Here is a 14,961-nt window from a genome sequence, read left to right as displayed (position 1 = left end):
CAAGGAATAGCATTGAATTCCTCTTCCCAATCCCTGCCGCTTCTTTTCTTCCCCCTGAAACAAACTCAGAGTAACTTGTAAAGCTTGTCACTTATGGCGGGTAAGAATACCTATTTGCACTATTGGTAATGGCTGGTTATTCATGTTTTGTTGGGAAAAATTGATTCATTTTAGAAGTATACTGCTTTAGCATTAGACAAAACTATTTCACTGCTAAAGCTTGGATCGAGGTCAAAATTTGTTTCTAAATTTCCCCAGTCTTTTTCTGAAATTCCTGTTTTATCTTATTCTTAAGTAACTAATGATGTGAAATAAAAATAAATAATAGATTTGAGGAAGACTTAGTGAAAAGCTTTAATAAGACAAGTCCATAGTTGAAATGAACAATGGGAAGTCATCTGTTCTGGTACAAGGGATGCGCTTTCTCTGTCTTGTTTACCTTATTCAGATTAAAAGCCTGGAGTAAGGAAGCTAGACTTTTTCTTTGATCCTAAAGTATTAGTATTCACTGAGCAATCAATGAAGTAATGGAGAAATTGTATAAAACTTGGATGAATAGTTATGTTCATTATTTTCCCTCAAAAACAACAACTCTGAAATGAGACATAATCATCATATTTAAAAAACAAAACCAAAAAAATCACGGGAACTCTTCCTGGGCCGTAATTTGATTCAGCTCATAGAATGAAAGCAGCGATTCCCAAGTTGCAAATTGATTCATAACAGGTTCCAATTTCCCTCTTTTTACTCCGTGCTTTGTTTTTGTTTTTTTAAATAAAGGCATTTTCTGATTTTTAGAAGAATATAATGCAACCGAATCAAGATTGAAAGCAAATTGTATCTTATCTTCAGAAGTCAAGTGTGAATGATTCATTCTCTAGTGTGAAAGCTTTTGAAATAGAAATGTCAAAATAGATTCCCTACATTCCGGTCCCAAAGTTGAGAGTCAGTACCAAATGAAATGTAAAAATAATAAAGAAAGGACCCAGGGAACAAAGGACGGTGAGTTGATTACCCAGAAAAAACCTCCTGGATTCAGGCAGATTTTTGCGAAAGTGGAATTTTAAAACAGTTCTTCTCGTTGATCTAAAACTGAGGTTGTCTTAATGAAATAAATGCTTGACATTCTTTTTTCTTTCTTTCTTTTTTCAAACCAAGAACATTTCATGTGCTACATAACTGACAGCTTGTGATTGAACACTGAGTTAATTTTTCTCCATGCATGAGGTAGGGGAGGACATGGTGTGGGTGAGGTATTCCTATACCAGAAACAGGAATCTATGACCTAATCCCTCCATTTCCCCATCCCATCATCTCCCACCACCCCCTTCTCCCTGCCTAAAGGTAGGGTTTATACTGGGGACATTGAAGCTCAGGAAGATCATCCTCTGAGGTTCCCCCAAGGGAGAAAGAGGCAGCAGAACAAGGTGAGCTAGAGAAGGAATGGAAGATGTTGATGATTTAGCTGGCTGGGGAATCCAACTGCCTGAACACTTCCCTGTGCACTTCTTTCTCCCTGGTTCCCAGGTCATTGTCTTCACATCCATGGAAACTCCTAAAGAACAGCAGCCAGGCCTGATTCTTCATGTCTGTACCTCATACCCTTCTTGCCAAGTCTCTCTGTTGAACTATATTATGAATTATGCTTCTCAATCTAGGGATAATTCATGATACAGTATATCACTGAGGAATAAGTGCCCTAAAGTATTTTTTAATCAAGAAAAAAATTTATTAAATAGATTCATACGAACTACAAAAGGGACCACTATACCATGGCACATAACACTACTCAGAGCATACACTCTAATTTTTGTAACAAGAAAATATATTGCAGGGATGAAAAGTTGCCTATATTTCTTATCAAACCAAGCAAATTCTTTCCTCTCCTTGGCCTCTCTTTTCATCAATGCCTCTCTTCTCAGAGGATTATACCCAGCTGCCTTAAAAAAGGTTTTACTATTTATAGGAGCCAAGCATCTTCCTTGTCTTCCTTCTCCTGTTTTTCATTCTTGTTTGTCATGGGCTGTTCTTGTCTGGGTTTGGTTAGATGTTTCCTCGGAGGTGCAGTTTTCTTAGAACACTGAGTGGCCCTTTCCTAAAACTCGTTATCATCCTATTTTTACCTAAACTTTGGGACAAAGTTTAATTTTTTAAATAAAATGCTGTTTTCCCAAATTTGATGGTGCTTTTGTAAAGGCAAGAGTAGGCATGGAAGTAACTCTGAGCTGGGCATGTACCTGTATTTCTCCACACACACACAGGCCTACATATGCTTGCGTTTTAGAGCTACCCAGTCATAGGAAATTAGTGTTAATTTAAAATAAAGGTCATAAGAATGAGCTGGGCAGATGAGAAAAATAAAATGTAGGGAATAGCATGAAGTAAATAAGGAAAATGGGTCACAGAAAATAAAATAAACTTTGATAAGTTTTTTTCTGCTTGCAGAAGAATGTTACATCTGTTACTCTATCCCTTGACATAACTAATACTAATATTTATCATATTCCTTTCAAGGAATTTTATATTCATATACTTATACATATAAATTGCATTTAACATCCCTATCCATTTCCCTAATACAAGGCTGCTTTCAACTTTTTCTTTAAATGATCTTGTAAAGCATGGGTTCACAACCCCTGGGCCACGGATGGGTACCAGCCCGTGGCCAGTTAGGAAGAGGGCTGCACAGCAGGAGGTGAATGGCGGGTGAGCGAGAAAAGCTTCATCTGTATTTACAGCCGCTCCCCATCGCTCGTATTACTGCCTGAGCTCCGCCTCCTGTCAGGTCAGCGGTGGCATTAGATTCTCATAGGAACCTACTGTGAGCTGCGCATGTGAGGGATCTAGGTTGCACACTCCTTATGAGGATCTAATGCCTGATGATCTGAGGTGGAGCTGAGGGGGTGATGCTAGCGCTGGGGAGCGGCTGCAAATGCAGATTATCATTAGCAGAGAGGTTTGACTGCACAGAGACCATAATAAATCAATTGCTTGCAGACTCATATCAAAACCCTATCAGTGAGTGGCAAGTGAAAACAAGCCCAGGGCTTCCACTGATTCTGCATTATGGTGAGTTGTATAATTATTTCATTATATATTATAATGTAATAGAAATAAAATGCACAATAAATGTAATGCACTTGAATCATCCCGAAACCAAATCCGCCCCCCCCCCCCCCCAGCCGCCTCAGTCCATGGAAAAGTTGTCTTCCATGAAACCGGTCCCCGGTACCAAAAAGGTTGGGGACTGCTGTTGTAAGGAACATCTTTGTACCTGACTTCTTTGTTCAAATTTTGGATCATTTCCATAGAATTGATCGTGAAAATTGTAATTACAGGGTCAGAAGGCAAAAACATTTGTAGGACTTTAGTTTCTGGAAGGGCTGTTCAATTCCCTACTACTGCCAGATTTTGAGAAACATGCTTTTTAATGAGAATTTCTTTGATAATATGAACATGATTCATATGTTAGTCATTTTAGTTTCTTCTTTGATGATTTTTATACTCATGCCCTTTTTATATGGAAGTAGTAAGATTTTAATTACTATTTGTATGGCTTCTTTAAATACCAAGAATATTAACATGTAGTTTTGCTGCAAATATTTTCCCTGGATTATTGCTTTATTTATTTGTTTTTTAATTTTATGAATGTTTGATATTCATGTTTTAAAATTTTATGTCCTGAAATGCATTTATAGTTTTATTCAGATTTTCTACCATCCACTTTAGGTTCAAAATGTCTTCCTTTTCTAGAGATCAAAAAGATATTGGTTTATTTTCTTCTATTGCTCTATGGTTTGAGTTTTTGCATGCTTGTGCATAGTGGTTAAGAACACATACTACTTTTGATTATGGCTCCAAAACTTAGTAGCCAATTGGCCTTGATTAAGCCCTTTCGACCTCGGCTTCCTCATCTGTAAAATGGGGATAATTATAGCACCATCACAGGTGTTGTTATAAGGATTAAATAAAATAATTTCTGGAAAGTATTTTTAACAGGGCCTGGTACATACTAATACTCAATAAATGGTAATAATTATAAATATTATTACTGATATATAGTACAAAATAAGACTTTAACATGTTTTTTCCCCCAGACGGTACATAGCACTGTTTATTGATGAATCTTTCCTTTCCCCATTAAAGTGATTTCAGCCTATAATATATTCTTGTACACTCTGACACCTGTTTCTGTTTTTCCCATTGATTTGTCAATGTGTTTATGTGTGTGTACCACATTGTTTTAAAACTGTAGCTTTATAACATTTAAGAATATCATATAGGAAGAATATGTGTATAGGAAACGTAATTCTTTTAAAAATTGTCATGATCATTTTCTTATTTCTTTTCCCCATATGGGTTTTAGAGTTATATTATAATTTAAAATTTTAATTGGATATTATAATGAAAATACCTAGCTACATCTCTAAATATATAACTTGATAAATACAGGTAGGAAAAATTTTTCATGTATCAGTAATGTAATAGATATAATTTAATGACTTTAATTTTTAGATAATACAATACTTTAGTTACAAGACGAAATGATATTATTGGGGTGCTAGGAGTGGGAACAACAGAATGAGAATTCATTAGTGAATAAAGTCCAGATTATAAATGCCTGCTCAATTTTTTAGGACATGGTCACAAGTAGCATAATGTATTATTTGTCAAGTGAAAGTGATACAGTGGCCATCTATTGTATGTAAATATTTTTATGCAGCAGCCCTTAACATCTGATATGATGCAGAAGAAACCTATGTAGACCTCAGGTTTTCCTGGGAATCACTGTGAATCCTACTAATAGGTGATGAAATTATTTCTGATCTTTGTGTTTACCACTGCAGTGGTAGCATTTTTGTCAATAGCATTACTGCAATTTAAACTACTAATGGAATTTTTTGGTTTTAATTTCAGCAATAAATTTATTTTTAATAACACTACTAAACATTTTGTTTAGTGTTTCACAATTATTATAACCATAAATTTATAACAAGGATACCACTATAATTTTCTACTACCAATGGAATGAGTATTTTTATGTTTTAACAATAACACTTTTGGTCCTGAAAATTAATTGTTAATGATAAATAATGAATATCTGTAAACACTAAAATGTTCTTTAAGAAAGTGGGACTTTTATTTCTATTATGATGGGACTTAGGTGCTCTGATAAAGTGATTGTCAGCGTGTGAAAGGAAAAATGAAAACCTCTTCTAAATTGTAGGTAAACCACCTAAATAAGACATTAAACAGCATTTGCAAAGGATTATTTTCAATATAAAAAAGCACCACAAAACGTGTTATAGAGTTCCTAACTTCATTTTTTATAATTCCTGCTATGAAAATTAGAAGGTATAGAAAATACCTTCTAGAAGTTCATGGAATTCAGAAGGACTTCTTTCTTGACGCCTTGACATCCATGTTTGAGAAGAATTCTGGAAAGACTCTGAGATACTTGATGGTTTTTTTCAGAGTTGGATCAAGGGGTGCTTCTGTTGTCCTCTTTTTAAAAATTAGGAAGCATTTCAGGTATTCAGAAAAGCATAGATTAGAACATAATTCTGAGTACTCACCACTCAGTTCAACTAATCAAGCATTAGAAACACAATTGAACAGTATCTTCTTTTTTCTAATGAGAAATCTACCATTGAAAATACAGAATGTGGATGTCCTAGAATTTCCTTTTCCAACATTCATTCCATCTAACATGTTCCTTTTTCCTTCATTGCCATAAGGATGTCAAATGGATATAGTTGGTGAAATGCTCTCGGTACAAGTTGCCTGAACCAAAGATGGCTGGTAATCAACAACTGTGGAAAGCAATTCTAAACAGTAGAGCAAGATCGCTAGTATTTTCATTGCTGGGAACTAATGAACAACTGTCTTGAACACCAATTCTCAAGGCTCCTCGAGTTCTTTTCTTTCTGACAAAACTGCTTTTCTCAACCCAACAACAGAGTAAAGGGAAAGAACCATGTTACCTGTCAACGCTGAGAGCGCAGAGATTGAGGACGGTGATCCCCACTGAGGACTTCTGCAAAAAGGGGAACAACTTGCAGAGAAATACGCCAAAGTCATTGTGATCAAAAGGCCAGCGCCCAGCCAGCAGCTGAAAAAAGGAAAGAGCATGGTAAGAAGTGGCAGAGCCAGCATAGGCTACGCAGACACTTAATATTTCTAATTAGGCTTCCAAACTTCTAAATTGTATCGTTCACTATGCTTTTCAGTTAGTGTGGTAGCAAGAGACTATGATCATCATTTTTTTTCCATATTTTAAAGCCTCAGCAATTTTTTAAATCCTGAACAATGTGGAGAGTGATAAATATCATAACAAGAGATGAGACTTTGATCTTATAGGAAGTAGTCGTGCTGCCTGATTTTCAAAGAGGAGCAAAATTTGGGGGTTTGGATGACGGCTTAACTGAGAAGCGGGCAGTCATCTCTGATCAAGTCTTACTAAATCATGAGTGAAATGAATCATTTTCAGCTAGTGGCATTGGGAGATTATATTATCTCCTGAGAAGCAGCCAAAGCTCTGAATAAGATGTTCTGGAGAATACTGGGAAAGTGAAGTGGTTTAGAATGCACTGGCCTTGCCAGCTGGTTAACAGCTAAAGCCACTTGAAACTCACCTTTTCCTCCATGCTTAACTTGCTGCCCTGCTTCAGCAGGTGTGACACCAGTGGCCTATCTTTATTTAGGCTCAGATTTTCCTCTATCATACAAGAAAATGTGGTTACTGTGACCCATTTGTAGCATTCGCAGGGACATCTATTCTTCCATGTTGACAATTTGAAATTTTTGCTCCAGGGAGAGGGTGATGACCCTCTAGTGGCTGTGGTGAGTAGCAGGAACATAAATCCTCTGTGAATTGCTGATATCTAATTAGAGATATCTAATTAGGTATCGTACTAGAAGCATGGCCTTAAATAATAGCTCAGCTACCTAAAAGGAGGAAGCCTCTGCTGAATATCTATGATGCCTTTACAAGAGTAAAAATGGTATTGATGTCCTTTCTTATGTTTGCTTAGTGACTCAGAATTTAAACGTACTCCACTCAATAGGAGATAATACTGTACTCACTTGACAAACTTCTTTTTTTTGCAGAGTACCTATCGCCATAGTAACTCTAAGTTGACCTTCCAATTTCGTTCTACCACTTCTAAAAGAGTAAGGTTTAATTTCATGGTTGGCGTGGTCATTCATATGAGTCCATGGAAAGAGGATAGGAAACTATTACCCGAGAAATACAAAATCAGAACTAATGCATTTTGTGAGTTTAGTAACATAGGGCTATCTATAATTCTATTTTTTATGGCTAAGATCCTGTTTGATTTAATTTCTGATGTTCTCTCTTTTTGGTTTTCAAACATATTTCCCTTCTTCTGAGTAGTTTTCTAAAAGACCTTTTCCTTCAATCCAGCCCTACTGCTGGTCTCTTCTTCCTCTCACTCTAACTGGTCTTGGTTGGTGTCTTCTCAGAATTTCCATAAATACCTTTGTCCAAAGACAAGCAGTAGGCTCTTCACAGAAATACTGCCCTAAACTCTGACAGTTCTCACGAAACTAAAAAATAATTATACCATTGCTGATTGCTAGTTATGAATGCCTGATGCAAGTAAACACATAAAACATTATTTCTGAGATGAATCACCCCCTGAAAAGAAAACCTGAAAATTACTTTTTACACAGTGGGAGTTTAGTATTTTGTCCCAGAACTGTAATTCTCCACTAAAGACTAGAGAGATGTAATTAAAATGTGTAAGGATTGTTATAGGATAAGTTTTGGAACAGTTGAATTGTTATGGTTGGTTCATTCCCAGAGACAGACGATCCTGAAATCTACGTGGATGGATTTCCCAATTCACACATCCAACAATGAGGGAAAAGAAAAGGATGTTTCTGGCTTAACAAGGGAGACTCTGAAATCCTGTGCAGGTCTAAGTAACAAGTGCTAAGAAAAATGATCTGGGAGAACCCACAACAGAGCATGTATTGTTTCAGGCCCTTCCAATCTCAACTGAAATATTTTTTTTTCATGCTTGCTTAAACTTTTAATTAGGATTAGGTATAAAGGAAGCACCCAAGAGAAAGATATCATGGAGTTGGTGAGCACCAAATAGATCACAGAATTGTCTTTCTTTGACACAAATAGGTGTTTGGTTATTTTTGTTGTTCTTTTTTTTTTTTTTCTTTGCCAGCATTGATTCTTCTTGGGAATTACTGACAAAGGAGAATGAAAGAAATCATTGGAAAAAAATTTTAGGTACAATCACAGTGTAGACATCCCTGACCGATATCCACTTCATTCTCAAGGGATATATGGATAGTAACTGTTTGCATGCTGCCAGCAGGAAATTAGGGCCCTACCTGCAGGCAACTTCTCTTTCTGGTTAAAGCTGGCTTCCTCAAAGAGGTCCTGCTTAACTACCCAATCTCAAGTAGGACCTGCTTGTTAACCTCTTTAATGGAACCAATATTGGAGTAATCTTTGATTCAAAGACTCCTTTCAGCCCACTCTGTCTTAGCAAGAAAACATATACAAAAGGAAGACATCAAAGAGACATAGAGTATAGCTTACCTATTTTTCTCTTATTTAGAAGAGGCATTTTGGAGCTTATGAAGGACTACGGGAAATGTATCCTTTCTGTTATTTACTAGCATTTAAAATGGAAAATACAATATTTAAAATGGTAAAAGTTAAGCTGTATAAAAACTTGTATAATGAAAAGTTAAGTCTCCCTTCTATTCAAGACCCCTTAATTCCCTGCCCAAAGGCAACCACTGTTAATTATAAATTGTGTTTTCTTCCGGAAAACTCCCTATGTACATAAATCCTGTTTTTTTTTTTTAAAGTCAGAACATTATGGAAATAATACCTTCCAGCAGTCTTTTATGATTTTGTTTCCTAGAGCAGACTTCTGGGAAGCAGTTCTATTGCCTAATTAAAATGTTTTGATTTTTTAAAAGCACGTTGAGGAAAACCACTTAGACTAGGATAGGAAAAGATAAAGAACTGCTTAGCATAAAGAGACCATGGTAGAAGAACTAGTTGAATTCATTATTGTTAACAAGCTAATATCAATTCAATGAAAGAAAAACCAAACCATTCTGACAAACTAACAAGTCGGATTGGTTCAAGGGTAAATCTGGCACCTTGGAGCAGTCATAGCTTATTTTTGCCATGAGAGGATCTGTGCTTTTATGTAACCCTCATATTTATAACTACCAAGGGCATCACACAGTACCTCGTATGTAGTAGGTGTTGAACAAATTAATGATTTCAACTCACTAATTCAGGGAAATATTTTCACATTTTGAAATTCGATAGCACCAATTTTCCACAGAAAACACATTCATCTTATAATTTACTTTCTATTTAAAAGTCATTTAAAAGTATCTGAAAGTAGTATTTCCACTCTTTATGTTGAAACAAACAATGTACCGTTCAACTAGTTGTTGGAGGAGGTGGGAGAGTACCGTTCTGTTGAAAAGTCCACGGTAAAGAGGGGCTGCCAAACACTTGCTTGGAGAGCCCTCCCTTTGTGCTGAGACCGTCCAGCTTGATAAGAGCCACAGAGCAGGCACCTGAAGATGACGCCCGTCCTATGGTCCAATCGGGTTCTCAAGTGGACCACAGAGGAACAGCACAGGGCAACCTAGGCAGCAGAGGGTCATCTGCTGAGCATGGATTTTGCTTTAGGACTTTTCTTAGGGGACTTTTCTGCAGCTGAAACATAATTAAAGTCCTGATCTCCACCTGAAAACGAAAGCACTACTAAATGGCACAAATGAATGGAGAAATTCTGTATTTGTGTGGCTGATTCGGATTGTGGAAAAATCAACATAAAATTGATAGGCTGCGTTTTTTAACCTGTCGAAACAGATTTACCTAAGGACTTCTACCACATGATCCACCAATAGGCACCCTGTTTTTAGAATGACTAGATTCAAAAGCGGGATGTCTGGCCACTACTATATTTGGTATAAAGCAATTTCTACTTAGTTGTGATCTTTTATTGATGGTATGTACAACGTACCTGCTTATGTCAGCTTTCTGGAACATACCTGACCACCAGAAAGTAAGCAAAAATGTAAGGCGCCAAATGGTTGCTGTGAAATGTATGCCCTGAAGTTCACGTCCTTGACTTACGGGTGAACGGTCTGAGTCTTCCCCGCAGGTTGATTTGTTTTTACTTTACACCCATTTTTACTGTTCTTTTTAAGTGGTTCTGTTATTTGTGCATTGCACATCCAAAGCTACTCATTAATACGAACCCGCCTGAGTAATGGTTCTCAGCCTTGGCTGTACATTAGAATGATTGAGGGAGCTTTTAAAAATACCAATGCCCAGGCCATGCCCCTAGATGACTGCTCTTCATTGTGGGGTGCTTTGTCTCCCAGGGAACATTTAGCAACGTCTGGAGACATTTTTCGTTATTACAAATTGTTGGGAGGCTACTAACATCTGGTAGGTAGAGGCCAGGGATGCTGTTAAATATCTTGCAATGCACAGGCCAGGCCCTCTAATGAACAGTTATCTAGCCCAAAATGTCAGTAGCGCTGAGGTTAAAAACCCTGTCCTAGGACTTCCCTGGTGGCGCAGTGGTTGACAGTCCGCCTGCCGATGCAGGGGACACGGGTTCGTGCCCCGGACCGGGAAGATCCCACATGCCGCGGAGCGGCTGCGCCTGTGAGCCATGGCCGCTGAGCCTGCGCGTCTGGAGCCTGTGCTCCACAACGGGAGAGGCCACAACAGTGAGAGGCCCGCGTACCGCAAAAAACCCCCAAAACAACAACAAACCTGTCCTAGGCCAATTAAATCAGGATCTCTGGAGTTGGGACACAAGCCCGGAAGTTTTTAAAGCTTCCAGGTGATTCCAGTGTACAGCCAAGGTTGAGAATCACTGCTTTAGCACACTTGTTTTCAAGCTTCAGCAGGTCCAGCATCATCTGGAGGGCCTATTAAACCACACTGCTCCACGCCCCCCACCCCCGCCCCACCGAGTTCCTGATTCAGTAGGTCTGAGGTGGGGCCTGAGACTTTGCACTTGTTTTTTTTTTTTTCTTTGACTGCGTTGGGTCTTCACTGCTACACGCGGCGGCTACTCTTCGTTGCAGTGCGCGGGCTTCTCATCGCGGTGTCTTCTCTTGTTGCGGAGCACTGGCTCTAGGCATGCGGGCTTCAGTAGTTGTGGCTCGTGGGCTCAGTAGTTGTGTCTCGTGGGTTCTAGAGGGCAGGCCCAGTAGTTGTGGCACACGGGCTTAGTGGCTCCGCGGCATGTGGGATCTTCCCGGACCAGGGCTTGAACCCGTGTCCCCTGCATCTGCAGGCAGAGTCTTAACCACTGCGCCACCAGGGAAGCCCGTGGCTTTGCACTTCGAATGAGTTCCCAGGTGATGCGGATGCTGCTAGTCCACCAACCTCTGCTTTGAGAACCTCTGCTCTAGAGATGCCATGATCAGCAAAAAAATGATGGCTAGTTGACAGCCAGATAGTGCAGGATGAGCAGAAAATAGAATATAATGTAGACATGACTAAAAAATCATAATGGCTTGGGGCCGCGTAGCTTGCATGCCTCTCATGCTGATAGTGCCTAAAGCCATCAGTACAGAAAGGCAGGTGCCCTAACTGGTGTGCATGACGCTCATGTCCCAGGCCTAATGTCCCAGGCCTCACCAGCTTGGCATTATGAAATAAGGCTGTTCTTTCCTTAGAATCAACTTAGATTGTCATTTCGTAAGACTTAGGTTCAAATACAAGATTTGTCTGTTAGCAACAGTGACCTGGGGTAAGCCACTTACCCATTGTTATGTCTCATTCCTGTATTTGTGAAATGGGGTGGCTCTCATACCTGCCACAACGGTATGATGACCAGCTGGGAGGCTCAAATGGGACAATGCTTACGAGAGAATCCACAAGCTGAGCGTACACTGCACAGACGTTAGTTATTTTGAACTGCTATAGTTTGTAATTATAAACTGAAATGTACCAATTCTTCATGACCATGAAGAAAAGGATAATATAAATGAATTTACCCCCTCTTTTTATCCATTCCAGATGCTAATGCCATTACTTGGATATTATCTTTGTTATTGTCATGGCATCTTCATAATGCGATAAGTAGAACCAGCGGTGCATTTTTCTTTGTGCTAATTTTCTTTCTAGCCCATCCGGTGAGGATGAGGGCTTCTTCTCCTTCCCTTCATCCCACCCCACCCATCTCAGGAAGGAATAAGGGATTTATGAACATAGTCTGTAATAGCTGGAACCCCCAAAGTAAATAACATGTTCTCTTCCCCTCAACGTGGATTATTGTTGGGTCACTTGAAGCTGGACATGACGGACCAGGTACCAGTCTTCAGAAAGTGGGGTTCTGAGGTTTTCTTTCTTTCTGGGGCAGGGGCTGGGATGTAGAAGTTGGTACATAGTCGAATGACCAGTAAAGATGTTCTACATCTCCCAACAGTACAGACTGGGATGGTAATAAAGCCTGCAGTGCCCAGGACAGGCCTTCCATGAGAACATGTTTTCTGGCTGTTGCAAATCTCAAATTGGTTACAATAAAATAAATCACTTTGCGTGACTGAGAATGAATTTTGCCTTTCCCTTATGCTTTAATTGCTTCCGGATTGAGGCAGAGTTTTCACAGAAATCAAATCAAATAAATAGAACAAAACCCGTGGCTTCCACCCTAGCCATACACTTTTTCCTTTGACAGGTTCCTCCTGCCTCCCGACCAGCCCAAGAATTTGGAAAGCATGACGTCCTTAGAGCAGAGCAGACACTCCACAGATGTTCTCGACCCTGGGTGCCCTCCGTGACCTGGGGGGATGGAGAAGCACTCCTTTTGATGAAAGCAAGTGGCTTGGTGTAGCAAAGAGCGTGGGCCCTGAAGCTCGACTTCCTGGGTTGGACTGAATCCCAGCTCTGCTATGTTTCACACCGTGTGACCTTGGCATGTTGGTTATCCTCGCTGCTTCTCAGTTTCCTCCTCTAGAAAACGGAAATGGTGATGGCAGCTACCTCACAGGGTTACTGTGTGTAACAGAAGAGACAATCCGTAGAAAGCAGTTGGCAGAAGTAAGTATCTGGAAGTGTGAGCTATTTGCACGGCCTGTGGTTATCAGTCTCTACTTTCTGTCTGTTTTTTCCAGTGAGATTGTGAAGGACGGTGAGCCAGGTTACCAGGTACAGGGGGGTGGCAGACCCCAAAGGTACAAAGGGCCCCATTCACAAGGAAATGACTACCCAGAAGATGAACAGGTGTGACGGTCCCTAAAGGAGCCGCAAGCAACATTCTGTGGGAACTCAGCCAAAGAAGGCTCCGGAACCCGGAGGCCTTGTACCCTACATGACTTACGCGAGTGAACTGTGCCTCAATGAAAACTGGAGATGAAAACTATGCCATATGGTTGACGGGAGTGTGAAATGAATTAATCCAGGCAAAGCCCTTAGAACAGGGCCTGACCCATCGCAGGCTGTGAATGTTAGTTCCTGTAAGAGATGGGTTTTGAGGAACTGCTCCAGCTACTCTGCACTTAGATTAGAAAACTTGAGGTTGTTGCTACTACCCACTATTCATCTATTTCACCATTGAATATTCAGTGTTTCGGTGTTGGCTGAGGTCTTAACTTTTTAGAATCTGAAATACATAGATGTTAATAACAACCAGGTGAAGGAGAGAAAAAAAAAAGAGGAAAAAATACTTTTAATTTTTTAAAAATTTATTTATTATTTATTTTTGGCTGCGTTGGGTCTTTGTTGCTGCGCATGGGCTTTCTTTAGTTGTGGCGAGCGGGGGCTACTCTTTGTTGTGGTGTGCAAGCTTCTCATTGCAGTGGCTTCTCTTGTTGCGGAGCACAGGCTCTAGGCGAGCGGGATCAGTAGCTGTGGCTCGCCGGCTCTAGAGCACAGGCTCAGTAGTTGTGGCATGTAGGCTCAGTAGTTGTGGCGCACGGGCTTAGTTGCTCCGCGGCATGTGGGATCTTCCCGGACCAGGGCTTGAATCCGTGTTCCCTGCATTGGCAGGCAGATTCTTAACCTCTGCACCACCAGGGAAGTCCGAAAAAATACTTTCTAAAACCAAGTTCCAAACCCAGGAAGGTTATTTCATTAGAGGAAAAATGGTTCACCCAAGATATGGGCTTATTATCCCCAAGAATCTCAGTCACCTGAAGGCTGGGAATGAAAAGAAATATCTCTGATAAAGCTGCTGTAAGGATGCCAATCTAGAATCAAGGGATTTATGACTTCTACTTTTTTGGTATGCCTAAAACCAAAGGATCATTGGATGGAGAAGAATTAATTGTTTTTCAAAAAAAAAGTTAGAAGCACTCAGTATCAAAATTGTATAGGTTAGTGCCAAATGTGTGTGTCAGTATTTTAGGATTTAATTCATAATGGAGAGAAGAGTTACACTGGAAAGAATGAACCAGGCTTTTCCTGGATGGAGAAAAGACAGTTAATTATAGAAAATAAGTGCTCTGACCTGGACACACAATAAGACCCAAAACCTATTGAAAAAACGTTACTGTTTATTTTAATCAGCACTCTCTATGGTAGTACATGCTAGTGCTTATTTAAAAGAAACATGCAGGCGAAAACAAGCAGAACAAAACAAAACAAAAAACAAACTGGTAATGATTTCCACATGTAGATTTAGGTAGTAGCCCCAAAGAACTTATCAGGAAGGTGGTAATAAGTAGAAAAAAGCAAAAGCCAACGGCATATTTGAAAGCATGCTGCCTATATAATGATGTAATGTGTGAAATCTTAAGAACTGAGGTTAGTTCTTCATTGTAAAGTATGTCATGTGGTCACAATTATCCTGTGTTGATGGAAACGATGACCCAACTAAGATACGGTATGCGGCATGAAGAAAATGATACCATATGTGTCTTTTGGGGAAAAAAGAACACTATTGATGCTGAAGCTGATGTGTTACAGTAAATAAG

General features: G+C 39.5%; 1 protein-coding gene across 2 annotated transcripts in view; it reads right to left on the bottom strand.

Moving 5' to 3' along the window:
* EDNRA (endothelin receptor type A) overlaps positions 1-14,961 on the bottom strand; it is a 61,008-nt gene that overhangs the window by 22,118 nt on the left and 23,929 nt on the right. The window contains exon 3 of one of the 2 annotated variants that reach the window (XM_060012117.1): positions 5,985-6,112. In XM_060012117.1, coding sequence (XP_059868100.1) covers positions 5,985-6,112 — 128 coding nt within the window. Of the gene's footprint in view, positions 1-5,976; positions 6,113-14,961 lie in introns of those variants that run through there. The other variant, XM_060012118.1, reaches the window with a different exon arrangement.

Source organism: Delphinus delphis, chromosome 5 (assembly GCF_949987515.2).
Source record: "Delphinus delphis chromosome 5, mDelDel1.2, whole genome shotgun sequence".
Lineage (NCBI taxonomy): Eukaryota > Metazoa > Chordata > Mammalia > Artiodactyla > Delphinidae > Delphinus > Delphinus delphis.
The sequence above is the reverse complement of the archived record's forward strand: the minus strand, read 5'-3'. Positions and strand labels throughout refer to the sequence as shown.